We start from the raw sequence: 16,593 nt of genomic DNA on the forward strand, positions 1-16,593 counted from the left end.
GAATAGTTGTGTCTGTGCTTTCAAGATATGACATGTTGTCACTTTCACAGAGAAGTACTGTCATTTGATACTAACTTGGAGTACAGTGGAATGATTAAGACAAAATTAATTTGATTCTTGAGATGGGGAGGCTTTATTCCTCTCTGCAACACCCTGAAAGGAGGTCATGGTAAGGTGGGGGTCAGCCTCTTCTCCCCAATAACAGAGATAGGATGAGAAGTGATGGCCTCAAGTTGCACCAGGAGAGGTTCAGGTTGGATATTAGGAAACATTTAATCTCATTAGGAAGAGCAGTGGAGCATTGGCACAGACTGCCCAGGGAGGTTGGGGAGTCACCATCCCTGGGTGTACTCAGGAGCTGTGGAAATGTGGTACTGAGGGACAGGACATGGTTAGTGGGCATGGTGGGATGGGTTGGGGTGGGACTTAATGGTCTTAGTGGTCTTTTGTAATCTTAATGATTATATGGCAAAGGTTTCCTTTAATGACTCCCGTGTCACCATTTGGGGAGGAGCAGAGACACTGTTCCAGTATGAAAACCACATCAGATCATTTGACATCTGGTTTCAGTCTGAACTTGAACTGGAAACTTAAGTCAAGTTATTGGGCAAGGAGCACTTCCCCAAAGCTGTTTTAGGGAACGGTGACAAAACATTGCTGCTGGTGGCCATGCTTCCTATGGAACAGAAGCTGTTTTTCTATAAAGCGCTTCCTCAAAATTCCACTTGTGTTGGTGAAATTCCAGTTTTCCTCCCTCACTGTCTATGGAGAAGTCACAGAAAGCTGTTGCTTTCATCTCCAGACGTGTATTTTCACCACACCTTTTCAGCCACTAAATGCTGCTTGCTGCTTCGGCCACTCGTGGGTGGAGACCCATTGCCCGTCGCCCCTTTCTTCCAGCCATTCCTCCTACGAGAAGCACAGTGCAGCCGCCACACAGCACTCAGCCACCCACGGCCGTCAGGACGGACGGACACACCGCCCCACACGCGCCCCACACGCGCCCCACACGCGCCCCACACGCGCTGCTCGGCCCCGCCCACCCGCGCTCCACGTGCCTCTCGATGCTGACAGCGTCACTTCCGGCCGCGCGCATGCCTGCTGGGGGCGGGTTTGCGCCTGCGCGCTGCGGCGCCCTTCGCTCCCTCCCCCGAGGCGCGGTGCGGGGCAGTGCCTCCGCGGCTCCCCGGCTCCTCCCCTTCAACCCCGCGGCGGGCAGAGGCAGCGGCGGCATGTGATAGCGGGCACCCCCCCCGTCATCTCCGGCCGCCTCGGGGCCCCGCTCGCCATGAAGAAGTTCTCCCGCATGCCCAAGGCCGAGGGGAGCGGCGGCGGCGGAGCGGGCGGCGGAGCCGGAGGAGCGGGCGGTGCGGCCGCCCTGGGCCGGGTGTTCGCCGTCGGACGGCACCAGGTCACCGCCGAGGAGCTGCTGGCCGAGGGTAACGCTAGAACCGGGGCCGGGGGGCAGCGAGGTGCTCGTTTAGCTGCGGTGGGCCCCGCTGCAGGCCCCGCTGTCATGCTGCAGGGCGGTGGAGCCCGAGGCGTGCAGCTGCAGGGTTGCACGCAGCTTTGTTGGGCTCTGCGTTTTAATGCAAGTTTTCTTGGTTTTCCTGTAGCTTGCGGTGAGCACGCGTTGAAACAGCGGGGAGTTGTGCGAGTGCGCTTCCTTCTTCTGAGAGCAGAATTAGCAAGGGTTTTACAGCTTGCTTCCCCTAAAAGCGGGGGAGAGCTAAGGGTCAGGGCTGCGTCGGTCTGTTGCATCTCGTGAGAAGGCTTCAAAGCCGGAGCTATTAAACCCCAAAGGGCTTCAGAGCAAGGAGTGCAGGTGGCTGTTGTAAGTGCACGGGTAAGGTCGTGGCCAAGAAGCCACAGAGCGAGCGGCTGGGGCAGAAGTGCGTGCTGGGGAATGGTGGGACTCTCGCTGTGAGCTCTCCGTTCAGCCCCGCTCTTCCTGGCACATTGCAGCAGCTCATGAATGAAAAGTTTCCTTTTACCTGGGAGTTACTTCCTGACACTCATGTTTTCCTGTGGTGAGGTAAGAATGACTAGTAATTGTTGTCAGATGATGTATTGGTAATATTAAAGTCCCCTGTTAATATAAATCCTGCTTAACAATCCCCTCTCCGTTGGGGCAAGAACAACCACATTTTTTCCTCCAATCCCTCTGTGAGTTACTGGTTTTATTCTATGGAAACCCTGTTCTATTGAGCTGCTTGGTCTTGTCAGGTAGGTCCGATTATTCAGTGCTGGTAAAATACTATTTATGAGTGAGTTTAAGAGATTTATTTAGATTTATTTTATTTAGATCATGTAACAAGAGGTATTGTTTAATACACTAATGACTTTTAACCAACTTAACGAGCCTCTTTCAATATAGATGCATGGCAACATTCTGTGGTATGGACAAGTCCTTTTGCTAGCTGTTAGGATTAATGGCATGATGTGTCTGCTGGATTCCAAGTGTTCACCCCCACACGTTCCTAACTTTGCTTCTGAATTGACTTGGAAAACCAAGACCTAACTTTCTAAGTGATAAAGGCTTCCTGTAACTAGAACAAGTGGCAGAAGCAGTGCCAAAGGGCTCGAGTCATAACTACGTTCATTGTTAGGCTGTACTGATTTTAACTCTTGTTATATTTCCTTTGTTGGTACAGGTGTTACCCGCAAAACACTCCTGTAATCTTTTTTATTGCAGTGTTTTAGAAGCAAGGCCACGTAGCATTATGACATAGTTCTCTTGCAAAAGTAGTTTATATAGTGCTGTCTAAAGCACTGCAAACTTAAATAGTGAAATAGGTATAAAGGCCCAAGAGCTGTGCTTAGTAGGATCTTGTTTCTCTCATGTTTAACTTGTCTCTTTTCTGAATACGTCTAGCCTTCAGTAACCCTGAGCTCAGTATGTTGTTAGATGGAGTTATTTGGTTTTGAGATAGGTTATTCAGAGATTGTTTTTCCCCTTTCGTTTTGGGTTGAGCTTTGATGGGGGAAGTGAGTTGCTCATCGTTGCGAAGCATGAGGCAGAAGCAGAGAAGGATGGTAGATCTACACAGGAAGTGTGATGCACTCAGAGCGAAGGCCTGGATCTTTTTGTTGCACAAGAGTGCATGCAGTGAAGCAGAACTTTGGAAAATTAGATCTGATGCAAATATGGAGAAGTCTGTCTTTTCAAAGGTTTGGATGATGTACTGGCAACACTAAAGTTAGTTACGGGGTAGCTCTCATACTGAAAAAGGCTTTCTAGCACAGCAGCTGCAGCAAACTGAATGTGGAAACTATGAAACATCATTTCAAATCCATCTCAAATGTCAAATGCAAAACAGTAAATGTTGTGAACAGTGAAAAGGAAAATAAAAGCAAGGAACTTGCCAAAATATTTTTGATTTATGTAAGAAGGAGGTAGAAGGTTGTGGCTTCAACGTTAGGGTGTGATACTACTTCATTTTTTGCCTCAACTTGCTGTTCAGAAATATATTTAAGAAAAACAGTGAAGCTAATCTTCCTGGAGACTGTAAGGGTAAGCGTTGGAAAGTATTTTGAAATTAGAATTCCGTTCTATTATTGCCCTGATTATTTGGGAGATCTTGGTGTTGTGTTGAAACAGAGGAAATAAAACTTTTTCCAGGTTTGAGCCTGTCTTCGTGCCTTTAGATTTAGCAGGCAGAGATGGGCATGGTAAGCATTCTGTGCAAATTTAGTGTGTTGGTGTTTTTTCACTGAGTGCAGGTAAAGCAGGGAAAGCCACTTTGGGATGTTTAAAAAAAAAAAAAGAAATTAGGAGGAAGGAGGGAGGGATGGTGTGCAGTAGCCTAAAACAGGCTTAGTTTGAAAGCACAGAAAGATGCTCACTATACTGCTTCCTTTGTATTTCCTATTTCGAATTGATCAGGGCAGTCATGGGGTGTATGTAATTGTCTTAAAAAATAAAGCTGCTGTGTAGTGTTTTCTTTTGGTTTTGGCTGTGTTTGGGGTTTGTGTCTTTTGTTTTTCATCTTCTGTGGTACAGCTAATAATCTGCCATTCAGTACCTTGCATGCCTTGAACTGATGTTTCAAAAGAGCAACTGTTTTAATGACTCCTTCAGGCTGGTTGTTCTCCTGTTGCTTGGGACAGCAAGTGTTGTATCTGTCCACTTTGTGATTTCTTAATAAAGCTGTATTTATCTAGTCCAACAGCAAAACGGGTTAATTTCGTGTCAGATGCTAGCCCCTTTTAGGCTACAAAATGTTTGTTCCTTTGGAGTTACTACAGAATGAGGCAGGAATCCATGCCTGTCCTTGTTCTTTAAGCAGAAGCTCTTCAAGCCAGCGAGCTGGGTCTTAGTCCCCTGCTGAAAGAAGGGAAAGGATTGGTCCAACTTAGTCCATCTGGAGTTCATACTTTTTCGAAGCAGTTGAAGGTTTGGAACTTGCATCTGGAAAATACTGTTACTTTGTGAAAGAAGAATAGTGCTGCTGGTAAGTGGTTGTAAGCTTGTATAGTGGGCTGGCACTGGTGGGCCTGGAGCAGTCTTCAGTTGAAGAACCCTAGGCTGTAAGAAGTGGTGCTCTAAAACAACAATAAGTTATTATGGTCGTGAACTGGGAAGGCTAATCTGGCTGTGGGTAAGCTGCTGTGAAGTGGATTTCTCAGGATCATCCAGTAGATACTATTTGCCTGTGACCCTAGTTAGGGATGAAGAATATGCTTGTGTACTTTGAATGCAAGAGGGGGATAACTTACTGAAAACCTCAGTTCTGGGGAAGGAGTCTGCTGATGGTTTTTGCAGGAAGCAAGAGAACTCTCATCATGAGGTCTAAATGCTTTTTTCCCCTCTGACTATCCCACCAGTAAGCTCGTGGAGGTGTGGAGCATTTGTGACTTGCTATGGAGACACTGGTTAATAGCTTGTGCAGTTGGTTCCCAGTTCTCAGAGTACTGTTTTTCTGTGAATGACTATATCTGGGGCCAAAGAAGCTTGGGGACAAAAGCATCTCAAATGGTATTGCTTTTAAGTTAGCATGTGTTTGTATTACATAAAATGTTTGCTTCATTTCTTTTTTTAATATGATAGTTAAATGACTAGTGTCTGTGAGCTGGATCGTTCCGCTTAATCTGAGTGTGCACATACTTGATGACATGCATTATTTAGTTGATCTTTCATTTTTATACTGTCCAAACAGTCCTAAAGCTGCTTTAGTGAGGAGTGCACATTCTGCTCTTCGAGGTCATGTGCTCTGCTTTTGTAGGTTGTCATGCTGTTGGTCTTGTTTCGTTTTCTTTTTATGCTGACAAATATATTTTCTTGGATGTGTTTTTATTTCCCTGAGGAGGAAGGGGAATCTTAAGATGTAACTGTCATCAGAACTGTGGTCAGAATTGTGTCATGTCCAGGAAGGAGACACGCTAAGCTTTCCAAATTTCTCCTCAGAATTAGGATCACCTTGAAAGTTTCTCTGTCTTAGGCATATTAGCAATTGCATTTAAACTGCTAGTTCAAATAGACCAACTTTCTGACATGCAGAAGTTTCTCCTGCCCTTCTGTTCGTTCAAGTCCTGTTTCACTGAAGCTTTCATACGCAGATTTTTAGGGGTTTTTTTGTGGTTAGATATGTAGGGAATTTGCAGTTGAGGAAGCTGCTGTGGATTCTTAAGTGTGCCAGTGAACAGCATCCACTGCTTTCTCTCATGAGCATTTGACATCTCTGTTTGCTCTGCAGGGAGGAGTGCTCTTGTAATGATCTGTTAACTTGAGTACTTGAAAGTGATTAAGTTGGTCCATACCCCATACTGCATTTAACTTAGAGATCCTGATTCTGCAGTGTGCAAGATGCAGCTTAATCTCCAATGTGATGAATGTAGCTGTTGCAGTGTCACTGTTATGGCTCTGGTATGGTGATCTCTCATACAGCAAGCTCAACCTTTTGATTACTGTCTTTCTTCATAGGTTTAGTGTTAATGGAGCACAGCCACTTTCTGCAGTAACTGCTATTTAGTTTTCAGTAGGAATCCAGGTCAGTTGCTGGGATAGATCAGAAGCTGGAAGGTTGTCTGGAAATATTACTTGTGGATTTTGAGTTGGGATTGGTGGTGTCGAGTTTTCAGGGTATAACATTACTGAATCTGTGCTTACACATGATCTTAAAGGTTGTGCCTGTTTCTCATTCTGTCTCAAGCACAGCTCTGCTTTGCTAATATTTGAGCAGCAGATATAACTTGTTTAAGTTTGGAAGGTATGGGGGGAGGAAAAAAGTAGCATAAGGACTTTCTGACTTTGATTTTGACTGAGTGCGTAGAAAAGCATGCACAGCTATGACATCAGTCATGAATGGTGTTCTCCAGTGGTCGGTACTGGGGCCTGTCCTGTTCGTTATCTTTATTGATGGCCTGGACGAGGTCATCGAGCGCGCCTACAGTTAAGTTTGCGGATGACGCCAAGTTGGCAGTAACGATGTCCCTGAGGGTAGTGGGACCCTACTGAGAGATCTGGACAGTCTGGATTGATGGGCTGAGGCCAGTGGGATGAAGTTCAGCAAGACCAAGCGCTGGGTCCTGCACTTTGGTCACAGCAACCTCAGGCAGTGCTTGGAGCTTGGGGTAGAGTGGCTGGAAGACTGTATAGAAGAAATGGACCTGGGGGTATTGGTTGATGCTCATCTGAACGTGAACCAGCCATGTGCCCAGGTGGCCAAGAAGGCCAATGGCATCCTGGCTTGTATCAGAAATAGTGTTGCCAGCAGGAGCAGGGAGGTGATCGTTCCCCTGTGCTAGGCACTGGTGAAACAGCACCTTGAGTACTGTATTCAGTTTTGGGCCCCTTGCTTCATGAAAGACACTGAGGCCCTGGAGAGCGTCCAAAAGAAAGGCATTGAAGCTGGTGAGGGGTCTGGAGCACAAACGTAGTGGGGAGCAGCTGAGGGAACTGGGATTGTTTAGACTGGAGGAGACTCGGGGAGGCCTTATTGCACTCTACAACTGCCTGAAAAGAGGTTGTGGTGAGGCAGGGGTCAGCCTACTGTGGCAGGTGGACAGTTGGACTAGATGGTCTTAGAGGTCTTTTTCAACCTCAGTGATTCTGTGAAGCAGCCCCAGAAGTAAGCATGACTGCCTTATTTCAAACATGATTTCAGAATGGCAGGGTGTGATAAGCTGAAAAGAGTTCTTAAGTAATGGAAATAGGGGGGTTATGCTTTAGTGCTTGGGATTTATCTTCAGTGTTTTCAAGCCTAATGCAGGCACGTAACCTGCAAGTAGAGTGTTGTTTTGCTTCTTACAGTTTGTCAGTGTGTTCCGTGTAATAACAGCCCAAACCTGAGGTGTCTTCAGATATTAGCACATGATCCTTGTCTTACATGAGTGTGCAAGTGAAAATACTGTTTCGTGTAGCATAGTGCACAGAGTGCTTTTAACCTGAGTTGCAGTGATGTGTACACAGGAAGCTTGCATGCTACTGAGTGCGCTACCTTGATGTACTCAAGGAGAAATGCCATTCTCACAGTACCAAGTAGCTGATTTACAACATCAGGACTTTGCTGTTGCTCACCCACTCTCCACAGCTGCTTCATGTAGTTAGAGAAATTGGCAGAACAGTTTAATTGTAATCTGACAGTGGTGTCTATTGTACGACCAAGAGCTGATTTGGCTCTTAGGCATGTGGTATAATGCCCTGCTCTTCCAATTGTCACGTTGGTCTTTGTCTAAGGACAGTCATTCCTGCACTTCACTGCACATGAGCATGCGGTGTAATACCTCTTTGGGCTGCAGATAGTTCATAGAATCATAGGGGATGGAAGGGGCCTCAGGAGATCACCGAGTCCAACCCCCCAGTTGTTCCTTTTTCAATGAAATTATCGGATTAACTTCTAGGGGCCCAGCAGTAGTTAAACTCTGAGCAAGTAGCTTGGAATCTGATAGTTCTGAGCTAAGTTGTTGGGAGAGTGGCCAAGAGTGAGATTGTCATACAATGAAGCGACTTGATTGGAGCAGTATCACATTAATACAATGCAGTCTGAAGCCATCTTTCCTTTGCCTGATGTTGGCAGGCGGATCAAACAAATGAGGGTGCCATCTACTTGTTCTTTTTCCTTGTGTATGAGTTTTGGTAAAACAGGCTAATATTACAGTAGCTGTAATAGAGGTGTATATGTGCAGGTCTTTTTCTAATGTAAAACTCCTGGACAGCCTTGAGGGATAATGCAGCATGAAATAATAGGGAATATACCTTAATCTGTTAAAAGCCTTGATATCTCTTTTAAAAAGAGTATGGTCTTATTTTGGGTGTGATTTTTTTTTATTGGTTCATCTCATGGCTTTCTGGTTTAGATGTGAGTATTTTGTGTGTCAACGTAGAATAGCAAAACTTTGTTAGCTGATAGAAGCAAAATTAACTTTCAGGTGGATGTTCAGTAGAAACTAGTGACTCTGGAGAAGACGTGCTTATTTGTTTGGGTTTTCAGTGTTGTAAATCATTAACTGGTACGTTATCCCTCTGGAAGTACTTGTACATCTTTCCTGTGCTTGGAGAAGTAAACACCGGAGTCTGGGTCCCTACCTAGCTGCTTAATTAGTCTCCCTGTCCTTCTGCATCTGGGAGCAATGTGAGCATGCTTTAACAAATACAGGTGTTAATTGTGTGGACTTCGGTGTTTTCCTAGTTGTAGGTGTGTGTTTTAGCTGTAGCTGTGTGCACACAGTGTCAGGTGAGCGTCTCATTTTTGGCTAAATAAATTGCAGTACAGGTTGAGAGGGGAAAATATTTTGCATAATCGTCGAGGTTGTATTTCTTGTCTCTTGTTTCATGGCATTGTTTTTAAGTCTTCATTCTTGAAAGTGCTTAATTTCTTAACCTTGGGCTATATTGATTTTATTGTAGCTATTTTCTGCCTCCATAAGACTTGAGATAAGTAGGTTAGTGTAAGTCAAAGGAGTTGCAGCTGTCATCAGTGCTGTGTTAACTGACACTGTGAATGCTCTGTGCCTGCCAAAGTGTGCAGTTGTAAGTGTGTCAGATTACAAGTGGTTCTAGTAAACGTTTTATTTTGCATTTGAGGCTAATTGGAGACATAGACACAGTTGGTCACCTACTTGCTTAGGATGTTGTCTTTTTCCTAAGAAATTGCTGGGTTTAATGGCGTCTGTTTTGGAAAGTTTCTCCTCAAGTGTTTTTATAGGTTTAGCTTAGAAGCTGTTAATATCTCAGATGAACAGCTGCTTCCTGAAATGTTTGCCTACTTCTAATACCTTAACCTGAAAAGTTTGAGTTCGGTTTCCAGATCGCAGTGATACCGAGCAGCAATGCTTCTCTGCCACAGATGGTGTCATCCCTGGTGTGTCTTTCTGCTGCAGCAGAGATGTCTTTGTCTTTTATTTTCCTTTCCAGTATGGTGCGGGTTCTGTTTTTTTTTTTCTCATCATTTTCTAGCTATATACAAGGAAGGAAGATTAAGTCCCCTTCCTGTTCTGCTGGTGGTCTTGGGAATCGATTTTTGGTTTCTTGATTGTCTGTTGGTTATGAAGATGGGAACCCTTCCCCTCCTCTCATCTGATTAATGCTTATGCTTTCCATGCATTTGGTTGTCCAGGTTGGATAGTTTGCGCTGGTAGCAGTGGGACATCTTAGATATGCTTGAGAACCATGCTCTCAAGCTAGAAGCAAGTTGAGGGAAAATGCACAGTTACAAACTGGAATGAAAGGAAATAGACGTGATCTTAGGGATTTGATTTAGTGATGTGGGAAATATTTCTTCTGTTTTGAATAGCAAATGACATTTTGCGTTTACTGCTGCTTTGTTCCTGAGCAACATCAACACAGATGTTACAAAACACCAAGGCTATGTTGAGGAACTGAAAGCTGGTTATCTTCCTGTATTCTCTCTGTAAAACTTTTTTTGACCTTAGTTCTTGTCATGTTTGCCTTGCCTCTCCTGATGTAAATGGTAGAAATACTGAAGAAATGATTATGAGAGGGAACAGCTCTGTCTTTTCTTTGTCTTGTTTTTCATGAGGTGTCAAAGTTGGTATTGATCAGAGGAACATCACATCCCCTTAGGGGAAATCATTATCCTGTAGGTGGAGGAACAAAGGAAGGTGAGGGGATTTGCCCACAGTCACACAAGTCTGAACGAGAAATAAGGGCAGAGTTAGGAACTTCCTGTCTCTGAAATGGTTTCTTCCTTATTGCTGCTATCACATACTGGAACGATGTGGTTCTTTAATTATTGTATTGACCTCGTCTGCTCTGTTTGTTCCTTGTTTAGACTGTGATTTGTCTGTGCATTTTGTCTAATGAATTGCTATTGTTGCAGCATTTTGCTGTTTTTTGTACAGAAGAAGAGCTCTAAAAATCATTGATAAATATAGCATGTTGTTATGTTTTAGCTTAGGATGAAAAGTTGCATGTGCTGCTACTTAAAAAGCCTGTTGCTAAACCATGTTTTTAGATTTTAGTTAATTACTAAAGGACTTGAGTGAAGCTGTACTAAAGCAGTGCTTTTTTGGAAAGACAAGCTGTGGACAAACAAGTTAGAAGCTGCTAGATGTGCACTGACTTGGCCTGAGCTGTTTAAGAAGTCACAGAGCCAAGTACTTGTTGGATTGCAGTGATGTAAACAGGAGGTTTCACTACTGACCAGGCTGCTGTGCTAGATACAGAAGATCAGGTCAGTTATTGCTTATGTAGAGTTGCTTGGCTTCGCAAGAATTCATGAAACATCAGGGAGATCATTTATTCTCTGAATGAGATATCCAGGAGGCCCTTAAGCTGCTGAAGACAGAATTATTTTATTATTATTATGATTAAGGCAGTTGTAAAAACAATGTAACCACGCAAACACACATCAAAACGAAACACTGCGTGCTGCATCTAATTTGGTCAAGTTCTTCAAATCTTCATTTGAATTCGAAGTACTACCTTTCCCAGCATTGTGCTTTCTTGAGGTATGCCATTTAATTGTCTTCAGCAGGCAGACTGTTTTGTTTTGTTGTTTTGGCTTGCTGTGTTATTAAACTGATGCTGGATTACATAGCTACATCCATAAGAGGAGATCTGTGTTGAAGGTATCTTTGGGCGTAGGCAGTAGATTGGTCACAGCGTTCTCACTTTCAGGGATTAACCTAGAGTCTTCTGTGCACCGTGAATAACTGCCTTGTTTGGAGTTACTGCTGTTGACTGCCATTCTCTTAAAACGTTTAATGCTTTTGGTGATTTTAACTCTTGTTTGTTAGACTTATCTTGCCATTGCTGCTTAGGTAAAGTGTTCCAGCTGCTCGCACTCCTTGGAAGTTTCAGTGCTTCTGTCTAAATTATCATGTGTCACACTGGAGGTCTGAAAGTGTTGTTAGAGAATGAATCCTGAGCATGAAGTAAGATAATTGAGATAAGTCTTAATAATACAGATGTCTGGTGTGCCTGTGAGGGTATTCTCAAGAATACAGCACGTACAGATAGAGCATTAAGGTGCCAAGGAGAACCATGTCTTAAAATACTTCAGAGTCCCATTTACTGGTGTAAGCAGGGAGCAACTCAGACGTGTTTCTGTTTATTGGTCCCCTGTCCTCTGTGGTCCAGGTAGAACTATATCTGTTGCTGAGAGTTGAAATGCTCACTGGTATTTGTAGACAACTGTAGAAGACAGAATGAGAAATCCTTATAGCTTTAAATACTCATATTTGAATATCTAGGTGTAACAGAATTTTATGGAGTAACTGTCTGGTACAGTGAGATGTAAAAATGGTACAGGACTCAATGTTAGGGTCCTCCAGCAATGAAGAGGTCTGAGTTTCATTGTGATGCTTTGGTGTGCTTACAGTGCCATTAAAACAAAAAACAAAAAAAAAACCTGTAAACCAGAGAATCTTCATGTGACATCTGCCCGGGTCTGATATGCTTTTAGTGCTTACTTTCTGCTTGTGACACTTTGGTTTCTGATGCAGCAGAAGGTGGTACTTCTCCAAAAGGCCATAAAATGACATTTTCCTGAATCTGGAAACCTTATGCTCTGCCTTGTTTCACTGTCAGTTTATGATATTCAGTGGGTGAGTTATTCATCTGCAGGGTAATGGATCGTTTTGCTGACTTAGCTTGCTTTGGATTCTTCTGCTCCCATATTTAAATCACAGTTAAAATAAGGATTTCAAGGAAAACGGAAGATATGCTACAGAGCAAATGGGGATTGGTTGGAGAGGGGCTTCTTGTATGTTAACCATTTGGTATGGAAGTAGAGTTTGGTTCCAGAACAGCTGTGGTGGCTGTGTGCTGTGAGTTCAATGCATCTTTATCCACTAATTTAAACATTTGGTACCTGCACTTTATTTGTCCACTTGTTTACAGTTTTGGAATTCAAAACAAATTAAAAAGAAAATCGGTGATGAAATTCACTGGTCAGGAGAGATGAGGAAATAGCCTGCCCATTTGTGTGAGAGATGAGTGCTGTTCGAAGTAATATTTCTTGTGCTACCAGATGTTGGCTATAGGCTTTTTAGTCAGTGTCTTGGAGACTTTCAGCAGCTTTGTTGTGAAAAGTTGAACAGGAAGCACATCCTGTCTGAAAGCATCTCCTCACTTGCATCTTGAATAATAGGACATCATTGAATAGTATAACATCTAGCCTAGTAAGGTTTGAGAGTCATGAGGCTTAATGGCACCATGAAAAGGAATTTAATTAATTCTTCTGTCTTAAGTTACACAGTTGGCATAATCACGCATAGAAATGTTTAGTCAACAGTCTTGACCTTGAACAAATGAAACACAGCTCGGGTTTGTTTAATAGGGTTCTGTTGTGTGAGTTTGTGCTTTAAGCTTACTGTTTGGAAAGGGAGGTTTTGATGAGAAGTTTTGTCTCTTGGGAAGAAATCTTTTTTTGCTCCTGCAAACAGTTGTCACTGGTGACAAGTGTTCCTTGGCTTCAGAAATGGTGATGTTGTTGCTTGAACTTGCAGTTTTTACTCCAGAGCTGGTTTGCATCAGCTAGGGAGATTCTGAAGTGCACAGCAAGTAAAGGAAGCAATTGAGTAATGCAGTGCACTGTGGATGAGAAATTCAGCAACAGTACTTGACAAACCATAATAGGCTTGTGTATGTTCACTTTAGAAACGCTAACCTGCTCTGTAAAGGGAAAACATGCTTATTTAAGTATCCTGACATATACGAAAAGTCCATGCTTGAAGCAGGAAAGGCTTTGAGGAGAGAAGACAGAGTGATTGGGTTACTGTAGATCTTAAATGTAAGAATGACCTGAAGATTTGTGCATCACTTGAGAATAGCATTGTTCCCTGTCTGGAAGGCAGCTCTTTGAACACCTAACCAACTGTTGTGCGGTCTTCATACACAAAACCACCTGAACTAACTTCATGTTGAAGATTTTCCTGTTGCCCATCAGAGCTGGGAGCAGTCTGGATTAGTCTCTTGAAACGTTAAAAGCATGGATTGTTTCTGTGAGAGGAAAGCTCTTGACCTTTTCCAAGGAGAGGGAGGGAAAAGGAAGAATGAACCCCTATAGAACTCTGACCTTTGTTATGTCTAGCTTGCATTAGGTTTTGATAAAAATGATGTTTCAAGTGCCTGCACGAAGGTGCATCTCTGGAGCTTTAAGAGCTGACTTCTGCAATGAATGTAGCTCAGTGGATTGTGACTTGTTGCCATTCTTATCCTATTATTTCCTGCATTCAGTTTCTGTTACTATAGATAATGGACCCATTGAGTACTGTCAGTGTGATTTCAGAATCTGAAGCTGAAAATAAGTTCGTGTTCTGATCTGCACTATCAATTAACTGCACTGTTGGTGGTCTCCTGGTCGTGTTCTCATACTTACTAAGAGAATAAATGTTAGTTGACTTCACAAATGAGCGTCTGTTAAATATAGTCTAAATGTATTAGATTTTCCTTTCAGTGAATAGGAAGAGGTGTTGATAAGATAGTATTACAAAGCAACTGAGTGGCTGTGACTAATTCTCAGACAGCTTGATTCAGGATTGAGATGTGGAGAAGCTTTCCTTATTTTGTTTAATGAAAGAGATAGACAGGACAATGAGTTTACCCTAATACAGTGTTCTGTTGTGGGTGAACAAGGTGTCATGTGAAATACCAATACTTGCCTTATTTTTATTTTTTCTTTGAACTTAAGTTTAGTGAGCTACATGGTATAGTTTCATCTCCCTGAAGCTTGGCAGCGTATCACAGAAAATGCAAGTGCTTCTATTCTGGGAGCTGTGTTGAATTAAAATAATTTACAAAATCATCTGCATTAGGAGATTGTTTTCTCTTCTTTCCTTTGTTTCTATGGAAAAATAGCAGAGGCAGTCAGAAGTCAGCACAAAATCTGTGCCCTCATTAAAGGAATCAGCGGTGGCTGGCAAGTCACCTGGATGCTCTGAGAAGCATCACGGTAGAGCAGCATGATCATCTTTAATGCAGAACACTGAGCTTTGTTCCTTTGCTGTAGGCTAGATCAAAGCTGGAAGTATCTCAGTCAGCCGTCAGATGAAATGTGCTAAAATCTAGAACTTGGATGTTACGCTTAAATTTGGAAGTTGTCTGTAGCAAATGTTGTTGACGAGCCAGCAGAGAGCTGTGGGACTGCAGCTAACTAGTGCAAGTTTGCTCCATGTAGAAAAGGATTATTCTGAAGTCTGCATCACCTCATTAAACTGTAAGAGTTTTAATGCTGGGTTGACAGAGTAAATATCTAGAGAGTCTTTTTGTGTATGGGAAGCTCTCACAAAACAGTCACACTGCCAACTGTAGCAAGAAAAATGACATCCACTGAGTTCTGTGGAGGCTGCCTATTAACAGACCAATTAATAGCTGCTTGCTCACACACAAACACATGCTTGTCTCTGACTCATTTTGCTTAAAGGATTTTTCCTTGAGAGAAGGATGTTTCCTGATGGAAGAGGGAGAGAAAGTTTTACGGGGGAGAGGGTTTTCAGAACTTAGCCTGCGCTAAGTTGCAGTAGTCCATCTTGGGACTAACTCAGTCTTGCAAGGCGGGAGTGAAGGCAGTATTAGCAGAGGTGGTGGTTAAGCACTCCAATTGAGGCTTTTTTTATTAAGCTGTAATTTCTCTCGTGGGAAGAAATTGTTCAAAAGCCCATTGTCCAGCCTTAGGAATACTTCTTTGCAATCTTTCTTCTTTTAAACCTAATCTGGGACTGCTCTTTTTCTCGTTCCTCTGCCTTCCACCCCTTTGCTTTCTTGCCTGCTCCCTGTTGTCCCCCTGCGAGGGCTTGATTCTGTTATTTCTGAGCAGTTTGCTGATGCGTCACACTTGGTGTCAGGCCTTTGGTACTTGCTCTAAAGAGAAAGTAGAAATGGTGTGAAATCTGAGTGTGAGAACTTTGCTGAGGATAAGGCTTTGTTGCTGCTTGATGATTAGGGGAAAAAGCACCTGTTAGAGTCACTGTGTGTGGGTTTTACGTTGTGACTGCACACTATCAGTTCAACTCTTTGTTTTCAGTGGGTAAAAAGTGAAGTTCTTTGTGTGTGTGGCTCATTGCTTTGTTGTGTATCTGTGTTCTTCCTGGAAAAAGAGAAACCAGATTCTTTTATTCTGGTTTATTGCCTGTGCGTGTCTGGTGTAAGTGTTATTTTACAGTTGGACTGCAGAGAAAAGAAATCCTAGAGCGTCTGCTCATAGGTGGAGGCATTGGTGCAGTTACTGGATTGGGGTATGCACGGCAGATCTGCTGTGAACGGGGTGCAGTTGTGTCCTGTGGGGTTGCCCCGTGCTGCTTGGTTTGTAATTGATGGCTGCTATTTTCGTAGTGCTGCTTTAAGAGCAGATGGTGGTTTGGAGAAAGGAGTGCTTCTGGTCTGAACTACCCATGGCATTCAGAGGGTGTTACACAGTGGGAATTCATGTGGGCAGGGCAGAAAGCTGCTATAGTGGGTCCCTTTGAATGCACTGACTGCATGCACTGGATAAATGCTGAACTCAAGATGTGTGTGTAGAAGGGGTTTATTTTAAGGGTGCAGAGCTACTTCTGCTCTGCGAATGTTCTAGGAATGCTGAGCTCTTATGCTTGCAGACCACCTCTGTCAACTTCTCTTCCAGTTGAAGCTGTGTCTCAGAGCCTTGTGCTGAGACTTGTGGAATATGTTTTACGAGGAATATATGCACATATATACATACACAAGTATGCATATATAAATTTATTTATTTATACATAAAAAATGCTGTCACCTAATGCTTCCTTAGTCACCAGGAAGGGTGCTTCACAGTGCTCCCCAGCAAATGGGCGTGCACAGGTGCCATGGCTTCAGTTGGTAGCCATGCAGCCCCTGAGGTCAGAGCGTGGCACCTTCCCAGCAGCTGGGTAGCTGCTGCTGGGCTTGGGGCAAAGGTTGGCTCTGCAGTGGGGTTAGTAAGATGGACTGGGATGACAAAAGCTGCATGACCTCTGATCTTTTCTCTACAAGCACTGCATGGAGTGTGAGGTATATCCCAGCTGTTGCAGGATTTCTTCTGTCAGTGGAAAACAGAAAGCTTATGTGATATGTCCCATTATTCCCTCATGCAGAGGTTCCTCGGGAATTACAGTCAGTGGCTTCCTGCTCCTATAGAGACTGTGGCAAAAAGAGTGCTGTAGCAAAAATTCTTTGTAAGGCCTGAAAGCTTTATG

General features: G+C 43.5%; 1 protein-coding gene across 2 annotated transcripts in view; it reads left to right on the forward strand.

Annotated features, from left to right (window-relative positions):
- The first annotated feature begins 1,211 nt into the window (after nt 1–1,211).
- Nucleotides 1,212–16,593, forward strand: part of BMP2K (BMP2 inducible kinase) — a 59,527-nt gene continuing 44,145 nt past the window's right edge. For both annotated transcript variants that reach the window (XM_065736613.1, XM_065736614.1), the window contains exon 1: nt 1,212–1,439. In XM_065736613.1, coding sequence (XP_065592685.1) covers nt 1,289–1,439 — 151 coding nt within the window. In that variant the 5' untranslated portion in view covers nt 1,212–1,288. The remainder of the gene's footprint in view (nt 1,440–16,593) is intronic.

Source organism: Cyrtonyx montezumae, unplaced genomic scaffold, assembly GCF_038088225.1.
Source record: "Cyrtonyx montezumae isolate F1298 unplaced genomic scaffold, pur_monq_1.0 scaffold_2, whole genome shotgun sequence".
Taxonomy (NCBI): domain Eukaryota; kingdom Metazoa; phylum Chordata; class Aves; order Galliformes; family Odontophoridae; genus Cyrtonyx; species Cyrtonyx montezumae.